The sequence below is a fragment of the Penaeus vannamei genome, chromosome 31, assembly GCF_042767895.1.
Source record: "Penaeus vannamei isolate JL-2024 chromosome 31, ASM4276789v1, whole genome shotgun sequence".
In the NCBI taxonomy this organism is placed as follows: Eukaryota; Metazoa; Arthropoda; class Malacostraca; order Decapoda; family Penaeidae; genus Penaeus; species Penaeus vannamei.
In genome coordinates, this window is record NC_091579.1 from 25,302,937 (window position 1) to 25,317,936 (window position 15,000).

At 35.3% G+C, this 15,000-nt stretch overlaps 3 protein-coding genes across 4 annotated transcripts in view; 1 reads left to right on the forward strand and 2 right to left on the reverse strand.

Annotated features, from left to right (window-relative positions):
- Nucleotides 1–4,434, forward strand: part of LOC138867608 (major facilitator superfamily domain-containing protein 12-like) — a 43,680-nt gene extending 39,246 nt beyond the window's left edge. For both annotated transcript variants that reach the window (XM_070143974.1, XM_070143973.1), the window contains exons 5-10: nucleotides 1–156; nucleotides 504–740; nucleotides 2,457–2,594; nucleotides 2,816–3,090; nucleotides 3,263–3,369; nucleotides 4,061–4,434. The exon at nucleotides 1–156 is cut by the window's left edge and continues 67 nt beyond it. In XM_070143974.1, coding sequence (XP_070000075.1) covers nucleotides 1–156; nucleotides 504–740; nucleotides 2,457–2,594; nucleotides 2,816–3,090; nucleotides 3,263–3,369; nucleotides 4,061–4,293 — 1,146 coding nt within the window. In that variant the 3' untranslated portion in view covers nucleotides 4,294–4,434. The remainder of the gene's footprint in view (nucleotides 157–503; nucleotides 741–2,456; nucleotides 2,595–2,815; nucleotides 3,091–3,262; nucleotides 3,370–4,060) is intronic.
- Amacr (Alpha-methylacyl-CoA racemase) overlaps nucleotides 1–15,000 on the reverse strand; it is a 408,326-nt gene that overhangs the window by 91,468 nt on the left and 301,858 nt on the right. The window lies entirely within an intron of this gene.
- DPCoAC (dephosphocoenzyme A carrier) overlaps nucleotides 7,613–15,000 on the reverse strand; it is a gene marked incomplete in the record, with an annotated part of 31,981 nt that continues 24,593 nt past the window's right edge. The window contains 6 exon segments of the mRNA XM_070143975.1: nucleotides 7,613–12,186; nucleotides 12,479–12,662; nucleotides 12,832–12,964; nucleotides 13,077–13,209; nucleotides 13,511–13,701; nucleotides 14,464–14,571. Of these exon segments, the coding sequence (XP_070000076.1) occupies nucleotides 12,051–12,186; nucleotides 12,479–12,662; nucleotides 12,832–12,964; nucleotides 13,077–13,209; nucleotides 13,511–13,701; nucleotides 14,464–14,571 (885 nt within the window).

A 15,000-nucleotide genomic window follows, 5' to 3' on the forward strand; every position in this document is an offset into this window, starting at 1 on the left:
TCCTCGAGCAACGCCAATGAAACGGACAACAACTGCACGCTGACCACGATCAGTCCGACCCCGACGTCGAATCCGATCCTCAGTTCGGGAATGGTTCGAGCCGACGAGTGTTCGAGCGTGGACACTATCGGGCCCGAAGATGCGAATAAGTTCAGGGTGAGGAGGTCGGCGGGTTGTTGTTTCGGGGCGTGCTTTCCCCTGGAGATAGTTTTTAACTTTTTTTTGTATTTTTATTTAGGGATGTGACGGTTTGTTTTAGGTTGGGTTATTGATAATCATTTGTGTACCAGGGAACTTGATCATTATACCTCTTATATAATAATTCATCTACTTCCGTAAAGGTATTAATAATGGTAAAAAAGAAAAAATATATAGAACGAACAATATAACTTCAAAATCAAGGAACATAACCCACAATAATACACAAAAAGATCAAAGAAAATAAATCTAATTCGCACAACCACGTCTACAATTCGAACATGACGAGTCTCCCTCCCTAACAGGACATCTCCCTCATCTGCGTGGGCGTGGGGGCGGCCTTCTCCCTCATCTTCCACCTGGGAGTCAGGGAGCCGCCCTACATCCCTTCCAAACAGCAGGATATCGTGTCCGTCGAGGGTCAGGGATCCAAGACGCAACAGCCGAGGAAGATGAAGAAGGTAGACTGGTTCAAGGAACTTCCCTTCTACCAGATAGCGGTGCTCTACATGGCCACTCGACTCTACGTTAACTTGTACCAGGTGGGTGTGTACGACGGAGAGGAGAGAGTGGTGAAAAATGGAGAGGAAAAAATAGTTTGAGAGAGAGAGAGATTAAGGGAGGGAAGGGAAAGAGATAGATAGATAGATAGACAGATGAATAGATAGATAGAGAGGGAGGGAGAGAGAGACAGACAGACAGACTAATGTATGTATATATACACGGGATTTTTTTTATTTTTTATCAGGTTGTTTATACGATTTTTTCGACTTTATCGGCCGGTTTGTTAAAATTGTGCCAGGCCCGACCTAATGAATATTCATATAAATAGACATCTGTAAACAGAAATAGATGCATATCTATCGATCTATCAAATATATATACACTCATTTTTCTATCTACACGGTAGATACGCATGTCTAGACTGATAGATTTGCATTTATTTGTGAATGTGCTTGTCTGTGTAATGAAAGTCTATTAGGTCAGGCCTGGCACAATTTTAACAAACCGGCCGTATGTCACTTACATTATGCTGTATGAAAACAAATGTGACCCATATATGTTGAAAGAGGTACAGATGAAAATGCATAATTCGTTTAAAAGATGTAAATAACCTTTCCATCAGATTTACATAAAGTACACAACAAGCAACTCCATAATGAAATATGAGAGTCATTAACATATTACATTGCACTTTCACTAATTTTTATCATACTATCTTTCACAATCCTTGCAATTAATTTTTCCGTGCAGTTTGTTAGTCACGGCCCATATAGCTGGCAATTACGAAAATAGATGTAGTGAAGTCCGTAATGTAGGTCAAAGATTTAATAAGTGATATAGCAGCAAATTGTAAACAGCTTTGTATGATAATTGATTCAGTTTATATGTAAAAGTGATACCTATGAATGACGGGATAATTTTTCTTACATGAAGTACATGAAGAGCGAATGACAAATACGAACAAGATTATGAACATGGATAATGAACATAGATAATGAACATAGATACTAATGCGAACATAATACTAAAGCCATGAATATGATGATAAGATTGAATATAGTGAATATTGATATGGTACGTGATTTGATGTTTATTTGATATTGATTTTACGTTTTTAAAATCAATTTGTTTATGTATGATGAAATATTATAAATAAGTTCCTGAAATGGCTTATAAAGTCTGGGCTTTGGGTAATCTTCATCAAGACTTTTAACATCCCACTTTCAGTTTTTAATCAAGCGAGGATGTACCGTTCCAATATCGCTCTTATTCGGTCTATTGTACCATACTATCTTGAAAGAAATCCTCTAAGTGAGTAAATAGGTAACCATTCTCCTCCACAAATATATCCCGCTACGTTAGTGTTGTCAAACTAAAACCTATTCGAGGACCATTTTGTATTTCAGTTTTCATCTTAAAGGCCAATAACGGTACACAGCTGGCTTCCCAGGATTATGTTGTTAAAAAGTGTCAAATATTACATGCCTGCGCGTTTATTTGAATAAAACTATATCCATTGCAAAGGAAAGCTTGTTTATGAATATTCTGACTCTTTATCATACCGTACTGACCTAACAGCAAGTACCCCGTTCCCCGTTTCTCACCTACTATGTAAAAAGAACAACCCGTTCTCCTTTTACTTGTCTGTCCCATTTCTCTCTCGCAAAAATATGCAAACTAACGAATTACTAACCACTTTTCATCACAGAGGAGCCTTTCACAATAGTAACCCTGTTTCTGTTTCTCTCAAAAAGGTGTACATCCCCCTGTACGTGCAAGAGACGCTGAAGCTGAGCGAGACGTTCATTGCCACCGTGCCGTTCGCCATGTACCTGGCTGGCTTCCTCGGGTCGCTGGTCATGAAGGAGATCAACAAGAAGATCGGGAGGAAGGTAAGGCGGGCGGGGCGTTGTCGCCGTAGCGGTTCTTGGCGATCGTGGTGTTGATGTTATCGTCGTCACCGGTGTATGTCTTGGTTGTTGTGCTCATTATTATTCGTTGTGTTTACTGTTATTACACTCATTGTTAGCGTTATCAGCCGTGATTATTATTACTGTAAAAATCATCGCGAAAATGGTACCGTCATCATTATCATCATCCGACTTTTCTGCAGAGGACCTTCGCCCTTGGTTGCTTGGTTGGCATCGGCGGCTGCCTGTGGGTGTGGTTCGGCGAGGGCAGCTACTACACAGAGTGGGGCATCTTCCTGGTGGCGACGCTCCTGGGTACTGGAGGCTCAACCCTCCTCATCACCTCCCTGTCCATCACCGCCGACCTCATCGGCAGCAACGTCGAAGGAGGAGCCTTTGTCTACGGCTTCATGAGCCTCGTCGACAAGTTCTCCAACGGCATCATCATCATGATCATTCAGAACTCCAACCCCGAAGAGTGAGTGACGAAGGAGCGTTCTTTCCTGTGTCGGATTCCAGAGATGAACGATATTTTCCCTCGAATTAGTTTCGATCCTTTTCGTTTTCGCCACAAACCATCGCCATCGAGAATGGCACAAAAATATCACAATTCTCCCCATCACGCCTTTTACCCTTTCATCCTCCCGCAGGTCGTGGTACTACCGCAGCGTCATCACCTTTGCCTGTGGAGCGTCGTGCGTCCTGGGTCTCCTCGTCACCATTTCCCTCATCAACGTCAAAATCGGCCGGAGACGAGGTAGAGACGAGTGAAATGAAACACAGACACATGAACACAGGGACAAGTATACTGTGGCGTTTCGAGTAAGAGTAGCCTGCTCTTCAGATGGCAATATCGAAATGGATAGTATTTGATTAAAATTTGAAGATGTAAAAAATAGCATCGGTTCTTCTTCCGTTTATCTGTAATACATTCTTGTTCATATTTACTTCAAGGATTAATTACGGTTTTGTCGTCTGAGAAAGAAGCTACTCTATCGAAACGCCACAGTGTATTGTTTTCTTTATCATATTGGCCATTTCTTATTCCATCCTTGATACTGGTCTTTTGTTCGTTTAGTGACGTTTTTCGTTTTAAATTGGGTGTTTATATAAACGTGACCGCCAGTATTCAAGTAATTAAAAAATACTAAAGTACAGACAATGTTTTCGGGAGTGCACAGAGAGCATGACTTTTAAGTATACAAAGAAATGGATTGCGATTTTCTCTGGTTTTCTGAAAGCTCATTTTATCGTTAGAAATGGCCACTGGGTGATTACGTACATTCAGCATTAGGCTAAACAACCAATTTTGCCTTCCTAATACTGTCCATATTATGAACAATAGAAATGAGGAATCCTATGTCTTGTCCATTAAATGAATTTAAAAAAAGGAAAGAGGTAAAAAATATCTTTCTGGTGACCCATGACCGCATTGTTTACACCCGCAGGAGAATCCGTCGTCCTGGACATCCTCGAGGAGCCAGACACGCCCGAGGAGGAGGGTGGCATCGACAACCCGGCGCTGACCATCATCTCCGACGGCAAGATCCCGATGGAAGTCAAGCCCAACGCGTGCCAACTCAGAGCCGAGGACACCCCCAGCATGTGCCAGCTCGGCCTGAAGGACGTCCCCGCTCTGTGCCCGAAAGGATCAGAAAACTCCGAAAAGGCAGAGGACTAGAAACAAAGCGCGACGGATAGAAATATAGTTTTCTTGAAAAAAAAACGTATTAGGTGCGCAGTGCTAATGCAAGCAGAGAGAAGACGTTCAAGTGCATTAGTCATTGTGACAGTTTCACGAAGGCACGGTCGCGTAATGCAGTTTAGAAGGCGGTACAATTGTTATGTAAATGACAAAAAAACACTATCGCTTTGATAAAATGGTAGAAAAAACTACACAGTATAAGGTTATGAAAAAAATGAAACAGCTTCGAAATCGTTCTAGATAAAGGCGGATCTCGAAACCTAATATCACAATTGCAACCTATTTTGTTTTTAAGACTTTTTTCTGCCGTACTGGTCACGCAATGATATTACCCGGCCGTGACCATGTGCTTCTACCCCAGGACACCGTGAAGTGCCTAGGATCTTGGTGAGGTGTTAGAAACTTGCTTACAACTTAGTCCTAGCACCCGACCGAAGCTATGATCTAGAAATCTGAGAAGCGGGAAATACGTGAATTAGTTAGTCACTGGATGTGTAATCGGTTGGTGGCATATCGGCATTTTTTCCTCTATGTTATGTATGCCCAGTGATTTCTTTCATTTCTTTTCTAACGTTAAAATATCACCTTTCTACCTACATACCTAAGATTTAATAGCTTAGTTGGCCTCGTAAGTGATAAGCTATCTGGACACAACCGCTCATTTATTTTCCTTTATCATTTCACATTTCGCCCTGACATTATCAAATCAACCAGATAGACAAGGTCGAGAAATTACACAAACAAAACATTTCTGTGATGAAATGCAGATGATTTTCAGTGTGTCATTTCTTCCAATAGATGGCTGGAAAATGAGGTGCTGCTTTTGTGATGGAGGCGAGGCCAGGTCTTTCAGAATATTTAGGTAAAGGTAATAGTAGATAGGTTATTCACCTTCACACCGTATTATCAACATCAGCTTTCTCAACATTATATATATATTTTTTAGCTTTGTGTCATTCACTCATACATTTCTCATCATGTAGATTAAATGCATTTTCATGTATCGTTTTATCGGAATTATTAGTACGATAGTGAAAGCTTTCACATGGATATTCATACATATGTCCATTCTTTTTTCATACATCGCTCTACATCAGATTGTGTTACGCTAAGTCTCAGTCTCTCTCTCTCTCTCTCTCTCTCTCTCTCTCTCTCTCTCTCTCTCTCTCTCTCTCTCTCTCTCTCTCTCTCTCTCTCTCTCTCTCTCTCTCTCTCTCTCTCTCTCTCTCTCTCTCTCTCTCTCTCTCTCTCTCTCTCTCTCTCTCTCTCTCTCTCTCTCTCTCTCTCTCTCTCTCTCTCTCTCTCTCTCTCTCTCTCTCTCTCGTACATACATATAGGTGCCATGGCAGTATTTAGAGTATATAGCTAGAAAATGTTTTATTCGTCAATGCATTTATATATAAAATTATTCTAGAAATCATAATGACAGAATATTGATTTTTATACTTATTTATGTATTGTCTTTTAGATTTAAGGATCTTTTCGCCAACATCGTTTTGGTGTTTTATGCACTTTATGATTTGTTTTTTTAAATATAATTACATAAATATATTTTTCGTTTTTGTTCTATAACATTCCCTAAAACATTATTGTATTTGTATTTCAAAGTGAATAAACATTAGTAGTCATATATATATATATATATAAATATATCAATGTCTATCTATATATCTATCTACATATGTATTAATATATATATATATATATATATATATATATATATATATATATATATATATATATATATAAACAAATATATATATATATATATATATATATATATATATATATATATATATATATATATATATATATATATACATGTACATATATAATATGCCATTTCCATATACTTTTTTCCTTTCTTTCTAAGTGCATCTTTTGATGAATTGAGCAAACGGATTCTCAAAAATCTTTTAGTAGACGTATGCATATTTTCCTGTCTCTTTACACTTCCTACTTATTTTATCATATCTGTAAATCCAAAATTTGGAGGCTTGAAGGTGGCAGAACTATTGCATTCTAAAGATATATCAGCTGAAAAACATAGCAGCTGATACTTATGTGATAAGCCCATAACATGATGTTTTATTTAAATAAATAAATAATAAATCGTGGTAGTGAGATTTCGGCGAGAAGTGGTAGATTATCAATTATTTCCGTAATCCGGTTGCTTTTCGATCCATGGCGGCCGATAGATGGTGAGAGTATTAACTTTTTTCAAATTGCTTATCATTTCATTGCCATCGGGCGGTTTGAAATATTATGGACTTGTTATAATGTCCACAACCATTTCATGTCCTCGGTCATTTACGTGAGGCTAATATCAAGTCTAGAACCTTTCTTATTTCCATAATTCCTTTTGCCACACTTTCGTGACCTTATTTCTCTTGATAATGATTACCTTTTTGCAATAAGGAACATCTCTACTGAAACTGGAGGGTGAGAAGGATAAGACGAAAGGTGAGCCTAGTGAAAGCAAACCGAAATCCCAATCCATATGAGAAATTTTAACCTTTCTCGAAGACAACGTCTTTCAGAAGGTTCAAAACATCACGACTTTCTCTGTCACTTTTAGAAAGTAAACACTTCCATTCATTAATGACCAACTTTTACTGTCATTAACCATTGATAACAGTCTCTTCAACTTTCAAAGTGTATATTTTGTCTGCTACACTAAAAACGAACTCGATGTTCTTTATATTAAATTTGTGGACTTCAGAACTTCCAAACAGATTATACCGGATTTCACTTCCAATATAAGTTCATAAAGAAAAGAAAGGATGCCTCATGTAGCAATAAATATGGGCTAATACTACTTATAAGCCAATTTAGGAACAATAGCTTGTAGGCAGAGCAAAGAAGAAATTAAATGCAGTGAAGAAACCGGGAGGACAAGAAAAACATAAAGAAAGGTGAAATGTGACAGCTGTGTGTTGTGTATTATGATAGCTACATGGATTCCTCATGTATGTGTACCAGAAGACGAATCCTTCAGCATCAGAAACTGCTGCCGTCTTAAGATCTCATGAATGAGATATTAATTACCGTGCAACAAAGAAGTATGCAAAAGAAATGCAAGACAATTTGATTTTTATGTTTCACTCCAGGCTCACCACTTATATATAAATCTATCTATAAATACACACATGACTAGTAGAAGAGAATAATCTTAGCATGGTTCTGTTTCTAGGCTGTCTTTTATTTAAGCAATCTCTGGGAAACAAACACATTTTCACACTATTACCTAATCAAACCCTTTCTTTCCAACTTGAAGGTAAAAGAAAAACATACATATAAATAGATCTTTATTGAAGTTTTCATCAGACTTCACTGATATACATACAATTCAGAAAAAATACATATATATATATACATATATATATACATAAACATATATAAATACATATATACATACATATATATATATACATATATACATATATATATAAACATACATATATACATATATATATAAACATACATATATATACATACATATATATACATACATATATATACATACATACACACATATATATATATATATATATATATATATATATATATATATATATATATATATATATATATATATATATATATATACATATATGTAGATGAATATTTATATCTATTTTTTTTCATAACTTCTTTAGTAGTTTCAAGTATAGTACAATATTGAAAAATTAATATTCAGCATATGATTATTCAAATAACATGCTACATTATTTATGAGCAACTGAATAAATGCCTTTCAGCACCATTACAAATCAAGAGATGAAAATTGCATTGCTTTCGTGAGCAAGGTAATTCACCAGTTAAAATATTTAACAGAAAAAAAAGATAAAAGTATGACATGAAAATTACAAAATAACATAACACTAAACCTCAGGCTTAAAAACTCCTTTCCATACTCAATAGGAAGACGTATTCGTGAATGTAAGGTGTAAATAATCACAGTATGAGTCAAAAACTGCTTATGTGACAACAACACCCTTGATAAGAGCACCTTCCTGGCACTATACAAGCTTTTAAAATTGTCTCATGTATATTTCCATCTTAGTGACATATGAAGAACAATACTATAAAACCTGGCAGCAGTTATAGTGCATTATCATGATAGCTGTGTTATCATTATCATTATTATTGTAAATACACTCAAGTCCTAAAATAACTATGAAAATACTGAATATGAGATAATTTAATAAAAATCATATTAGTCAAAATACTAACCATATCAATAATAATGATAATAATAACGAAAAATAATATTGTAAAAGGAACAACCAACATAGTCGGTTCACTCACAAAAAAAAAGTTAATAAAGATTGCCAGTCTCTAATATTTTTTTCCTTTAAACTAGTCAAACAAGATTTATTGGGCAAGGTTTAAAAGAAACGTAAATCAAATGAGGCGGGGGGAATCCTTACAAAATAGACTAGTATACCCTGCATGTAGTTATTTCATTTTACCCTCCTGTTCATATGAGTAAATATATAAAGGGTTGAAAAAAGAAAGTAAAAAAATTCTTCCCTGATTTCCAAAACATGAGAGGAGAAACCTGTAAGCATGGAATGATTGCATGAAAAAAAATCTATCTCACCATCACTCCATTAAATAAAGTTGTAAATATATTTCTGAATGCAGCATGGATGCACATTAACAATAAGACCTTCAGGACTTTAACTTTTTCTTCTTTCCTCTATTTTTTTTTTTTTTACAGATATTTTTATTTTTCCTTCTGCCTGAAATGTAAAAAAGAAATAATATTTACAACACAGAAATATAAAAAAAAGGGTATGCATACTTAGGTAGGAGTTCATCATTTGTTTTTAAATGTGATAACTCAAAGTAATAGTATAAACTTGACTGTTTCCTTTACTACTTATGGTTATTGTTGCCATTGGTATTATATAATTGCTTGCTGCAATACAAACTTACTATGAAATTGCCCTAAAGATTAGGGAAAATAACAAAAACTTACACCCAAACTTATTTTGTAATTGAGAAAACATATGAATTAAGCAAATCCCTTGTGCTAGTCTCATTACCATAAAAATATTCACAATCCCAATTAACTATTTTTATAATAACCACAAAGAACTGGATTATAAGAGGGAAACTAGTATTTTTTTTTACAACTTCATGAGTATGTTCCCTAAATAAGATCTCTAAGACTATATTAATTACACTTAGGAGGCTGTTGTTACTTATCACATTTTCTAACCTTACTCTACAGTATTGCTTGGATTCAATTTAATATGCTATATCTCGTTTTGCCTTCCACAAGAATTGAACCGCATTAGCTAATTTAGCTCATGTATATACATGTGTCTACACACAAACACATGCATGCAACACAAGCACGCACATACACACACACACACACACACACTAGCAAATCATATCTGAATGCATGAACATACTATATGAATCTGAATAAATGGCTTTTGTCTCACTCTAGATGTTACTGCTTATTATATGTTCTCTAACTGCCCTACCATCTCTCACTAGATTGATTGCACAGTCTTGCAAATAGGATCTTGCATGGTATATTTTCATCTTCCTTATAAACAATATTGAATTTCTACTTAATTTGTAATCACAAATGTTTTTGTGACCTCAACTTGCATGTCTTGTGTATTTCATAATTCTGTATGAAAAATGTCTATTTTAATTGAAAGACCTCACTCTACACTATAGTCACCCTCCTAAACAAATTGCCTTTTTTTTCTCTCTCCTTTTTTTCAGATTTTCCCCCCAACAAACCAAATCTTTCTCACATGGTGCACCAACTGGTATGACTGGCTAAACTGTATCTAGGGTCAAAGTTAGAATTTGCTTTAACTTTTCTGCCTATATCAAGTGACATGGCATTATTTTCACCTTTACTACAGTCGCTATATTTTGTTTTAATTTCATTAAGTTTTACTTTGTAAATGAAGAGAGTACATCTTTGGCTTTTTTCACAGGAGTAACAATATTGTAACAACATAATCTTTCTTGGGAAGTATGTAGTTCATATGTATACAAATATGATACACAATATAATGTATATGTCATACATCATAATAACTGGAATCTAAGTCTTGTAGTATTCAACTACTTAAAACTTAAAACATGTATTCTGCATATCAATACACTGATGCAGTTACTTAGCATCAAAGTTTAAGCCACTAAATAACTGCCACATATACAGGCAATCACAACTACAGCATCAGCAATCAAGCTAGTTGCCTTTTTTCCATCTTCAATACCCACTGCAACGTAGCATTACAGAACCAAGTGTTACACTTGCTTAACTACGTGACTGGAAATCTGGGAAAGTTTCCCACTACATATAACAGATATGGCTAAACCATTAGAAACACTTTGACTTTTGCTGGTCATTTACTTTTATCCTATTTGGATACTCTAATTACCCCACAACAAAGCTTTTACCCACATTAAACCGAGCCACATACCCAGGTGCCTTGCCCAGTCAGCTGCTCAAGTAAGAAATTAAAAGCACAGGAAACATGTCCTCCCTGCTAACTATGATTCTGGTATCAGCACTTTCAATTTTTTTCAATAAACGAGTACCCTGAATGACTAACTTCTCAATAGCCAGAGTCAAGCCAAACAAGAAATAACAACGAATAACTGTTTGTTAACTGCTCTATGCACAACATAGAGCAGGCTGACTGGGCATGGCATGAATACTTACCAAACGACAAATGTCATAGCAAGAGTAGATGCCACTCGGTGTACACTTCATGCAACCCCTTTAAGTTTTTTGTTTTTTTTTCTTTTTCATCATGACACTCAATTATATCCAATGCTTGACAGAAAAATTATTCTTATGGTCCTTATGAAAACAAAAACGGTAAGTTACAAAATGTAGCTATAGTATTTCACAGAATAGGAAACATGGACACATTAGATAAACTTTTTAAAAAGGGAATATCAACTTTGATATATACAGAAATTTGACCACAAGAACTCTTTTTCGTAACATAATGTTTCCACAACTGTAAAAGCCCAAATCATAATAGCAGAGACATCCTTAAGGCAATACTGATATTCAGAAGAAAAAGTTTAAAATCCTTAGTTTATTTTTCATGACTTTGTTACCAGTATTTCTTGGTTGAAAATTACACAGTAACACATATCACTTGCAATAACATATTGTTATCATTATTAGGAACAATAATAATAGTAACAATATTGATAGTAGTATATAGAATTTAATAACAATAACAATAATAATAATAGTAATGAAAAAAAAAAATAATAATAATAATCTTATATGGCACATTCAAAATAAAAATAATAAAAGAAGCATGCTACACCTGCAATTCCGTTGCTATTTACAAAACCAGGTTAAAGAAGGTACAGAAACATCCTCATTAAAACAAGTACAAATGAACTACAGTATATATTTCCTACTAAATTTGCAGACCAGTTCTCAAAAGTTTCTAATAATATGGCCACTACTGCATGTTGTACTATGACTTGGACAGCAACAATGATGAAGCCCATAAAACAGAATCTATGAGCTATTCTGGGTAAGACACACTGTAGGAGATACTACCTCACTACACAATGGCATAGTTGATGAGGCATAACACAGACATCTTCACTAAAAGAAGACGTAATCATTGTATATTCTACCCTACATCTTGGAAATCTCTCTAAAATCTCTGTAATATACCTTATCATCACTGTATTTATTATACCAATCTATGATGCTATCTGCCATTCACAAGTTGCTCTAAGAAAATTTTGAGTGTATCAAAAGTGGAAAAGCTGATGCCCACAGCAATTGGTCCTTTTATCCAGTTCATTGAAAGACCTTTGTAGAGACCATGGACTAAACCTTCCTCTCTGTAATAAAAATATTTTCGTAAAACTTTCATCTACTAGATATATAAGTAATCTTTATAAGATCTTGAAAAAAAAGGTATATTTTGTGAATATGATACCGCTTTACCATCAAACATAAAAAAAAAAAAAAAAAAATTATGTTATACATGAGACTAAGAAAAGCTTTATTACTAATATAGAATATCCCTAAGGCAATTACTTTCTAACTTCTTGTCTACAAACATAAAACTGTGAATCATTTTTATCCAAAAAATTATCTAGTTTAAACACTACAAAAAAAGAATGAACTAACCTGTAAACTTTGACTAGAGTTCCAATAATTGTGTTATAGGAATTCCCATTCCCAGTGACCTTTGCTGTCTGCATCCTTCTTCGAACGATGTCTAGTGGGTATGAAGAAGACTGGCCAACCAATCCTGCCACAGCTCCAAACATCATTCTTTCCAAAGGATTTAGCTTTTCTTTGTCTGAATGAGCTGAGGATAGTGATATTTACAAATATTATTCTTATCAAAGAAAGATTCTTCTTAAGCGTGAAAATCATGAAAAAAAATTATATGTATTTTCATGATATTCTGAATGCTTTCTCTTCCCCACTGATTACATAATGATAAAATAGAACAAAATTTATATCACTATTCTTACCACTGCGATAGCTCTTCAGGGTCTCATATATTCCGAAGCTGGTGCCTGCATATGGTATGACTCCTATCAAAGTTGGAGTCAAGCCTCTATACAAAGTTAGAGGCCCCTCATTTTTCCAGATTTTTACAAATACCTAGAAAATAAAGACAATACATTAAATTACAATACATAACAACATCTCTTGAGAACACTTGCATTAGCATACACAGTCTTAAATGTCAAACTGTGTCACAATGAGACTGTACCTCCATGAGAGAAGAATAGGTTCCCTTGCGAGTCACAGCCATCCTAGCTCTGGCCATGTCCAGTGGATAGGTCAGGAACTGGGAGGTCACTCCGGCCAGTGATCCAGCCAGAAATCTCATTGATGAGGGAGTACTAGGTGAAATACAACACATCAGAGAGGGTTAGCCATTACCAAATATGATGAGTTAATGTTAATTTCTCATACTGTATGTTAAACCCTCCTGAATACGATTGAGGTGACATGACTTCTATTAACTTTATTCCCAATTAGAGACTTCAACATGCCGATGAATAAGTAATGTATTATTTGGACCTATCAGGGAGGGGTTAATATAACTGTGTTTATAATGCCTTATTATATCTTAACAGAGGATTACAAAAGAATCTAGAAAAAGAGCTGTCCTAAAAATAGTTAAAAAACCATTGTACTTACTCTTTATCAGTTTTATCAATTTGTAAGAGCGTCTTATACTGTTCGTGAGCTGTGAACTGAATGGCAGCATAGGGAATAATTCGAGCCATGGTGGCAGAATTCCCACGCCAAAGACTAAGTAATCCTTCTGTTTTATAGCACTCGACCAAAAACCTCAGGGCATATCGTGCTGAAAACTTCTTATTCGTTGCCTGAAAATGCAGAATCCCACAGTTTAACCTTTCCATACACTGGCAATTTAGTCTATCAAAGGAAATCCCCAAGATAATTTAAACTCATAAATATCTTTATTCAAATATTTGGCACTGCCTATAAGACATAAATTTCCTAGAGTCCTTCATGCAGAGGTGTGCAGTGGTTGGTGAAGCCAAGGGCCTACTCCTTGATAGTAAACCCCAAAGACACAAGTATAAGGCCTGGTCCTGAGAAATATTACAAGAATGGTAGATATTTTGAATATGTTAACACACATAAAATACTTAATTCAATCTCGATATAAATTTCAAAAACACTATCTTATTTTCCTCTCCAACTGGATGCTCCCTTCTCCTATTTGGATGCCTGGGGCCACCGCCCCTTTGCCCTCCACCTCTCTGCACGTCACTACCTCCATGTTTTAATCACTATGAAGACTGTTTAAACTTTTAATCTAAAAATCTAGAGCAATTATAAGGGATAATTAAAAAATATGTACTGCATTCAGAGTATCAACTTCCTTTGTCACAGGACTATGTGGTTCTTAATGTGAAGCTTCAATCTGCATTGTACCAAAACTTTAATCTCAAACGTTAAACTGGATAATTTCATTCCCATAAAGCACTTATCTTCCTTTAAAATAAAAATCTTAGATATTGGCCTTCAAAATCTAGACCACATCTTCAAACAAAATCATAGCTGTATGGATGTCCATTCATATGCATAATTACAAAGTACGTTCCTGTTCATACAAGTACCTGGAAGTTAATTTTCGTCCTATCTAGTGGGGCGATTGTTGTCTTGGCAAGCCCTCCTGCCACGGCACCACCCACCAGGGTGATGAAGACCTGGGTGTGTGACCCAACCTGTGTCAAGAAAAGAGTTCCTTTATGCCAAAGCACTTCACAGATTACAAATGTAAAATTCGATCTTGCATGTATCACCCTTTGAGAGTATAAAATAACTGTTTGAAGAAAACCAGGGTGTAGAGTTTTCTTTAAATCTGAATACAAAGAGTGTATAGTACAAATATTCAACTTTTGAAGCAGTGACTGAAATGGAAACAGACAAACTGAAATGCAAGTAATCTTATTGACAAATGAAAAAAAATCACATAAAACACAGACAGAAATCAGAAATTACCCCCATGCAGTAACCTGATTTTGTGATTTACTGAATTAAAAAATAATATGGACAAACAGAGAATCCTCCACATTTTCTCAACCTCAAACATCATTTTTACAATATCTTACACAAACTCATCACATCTTTCAAGACTTTCACTAGTAACAAAA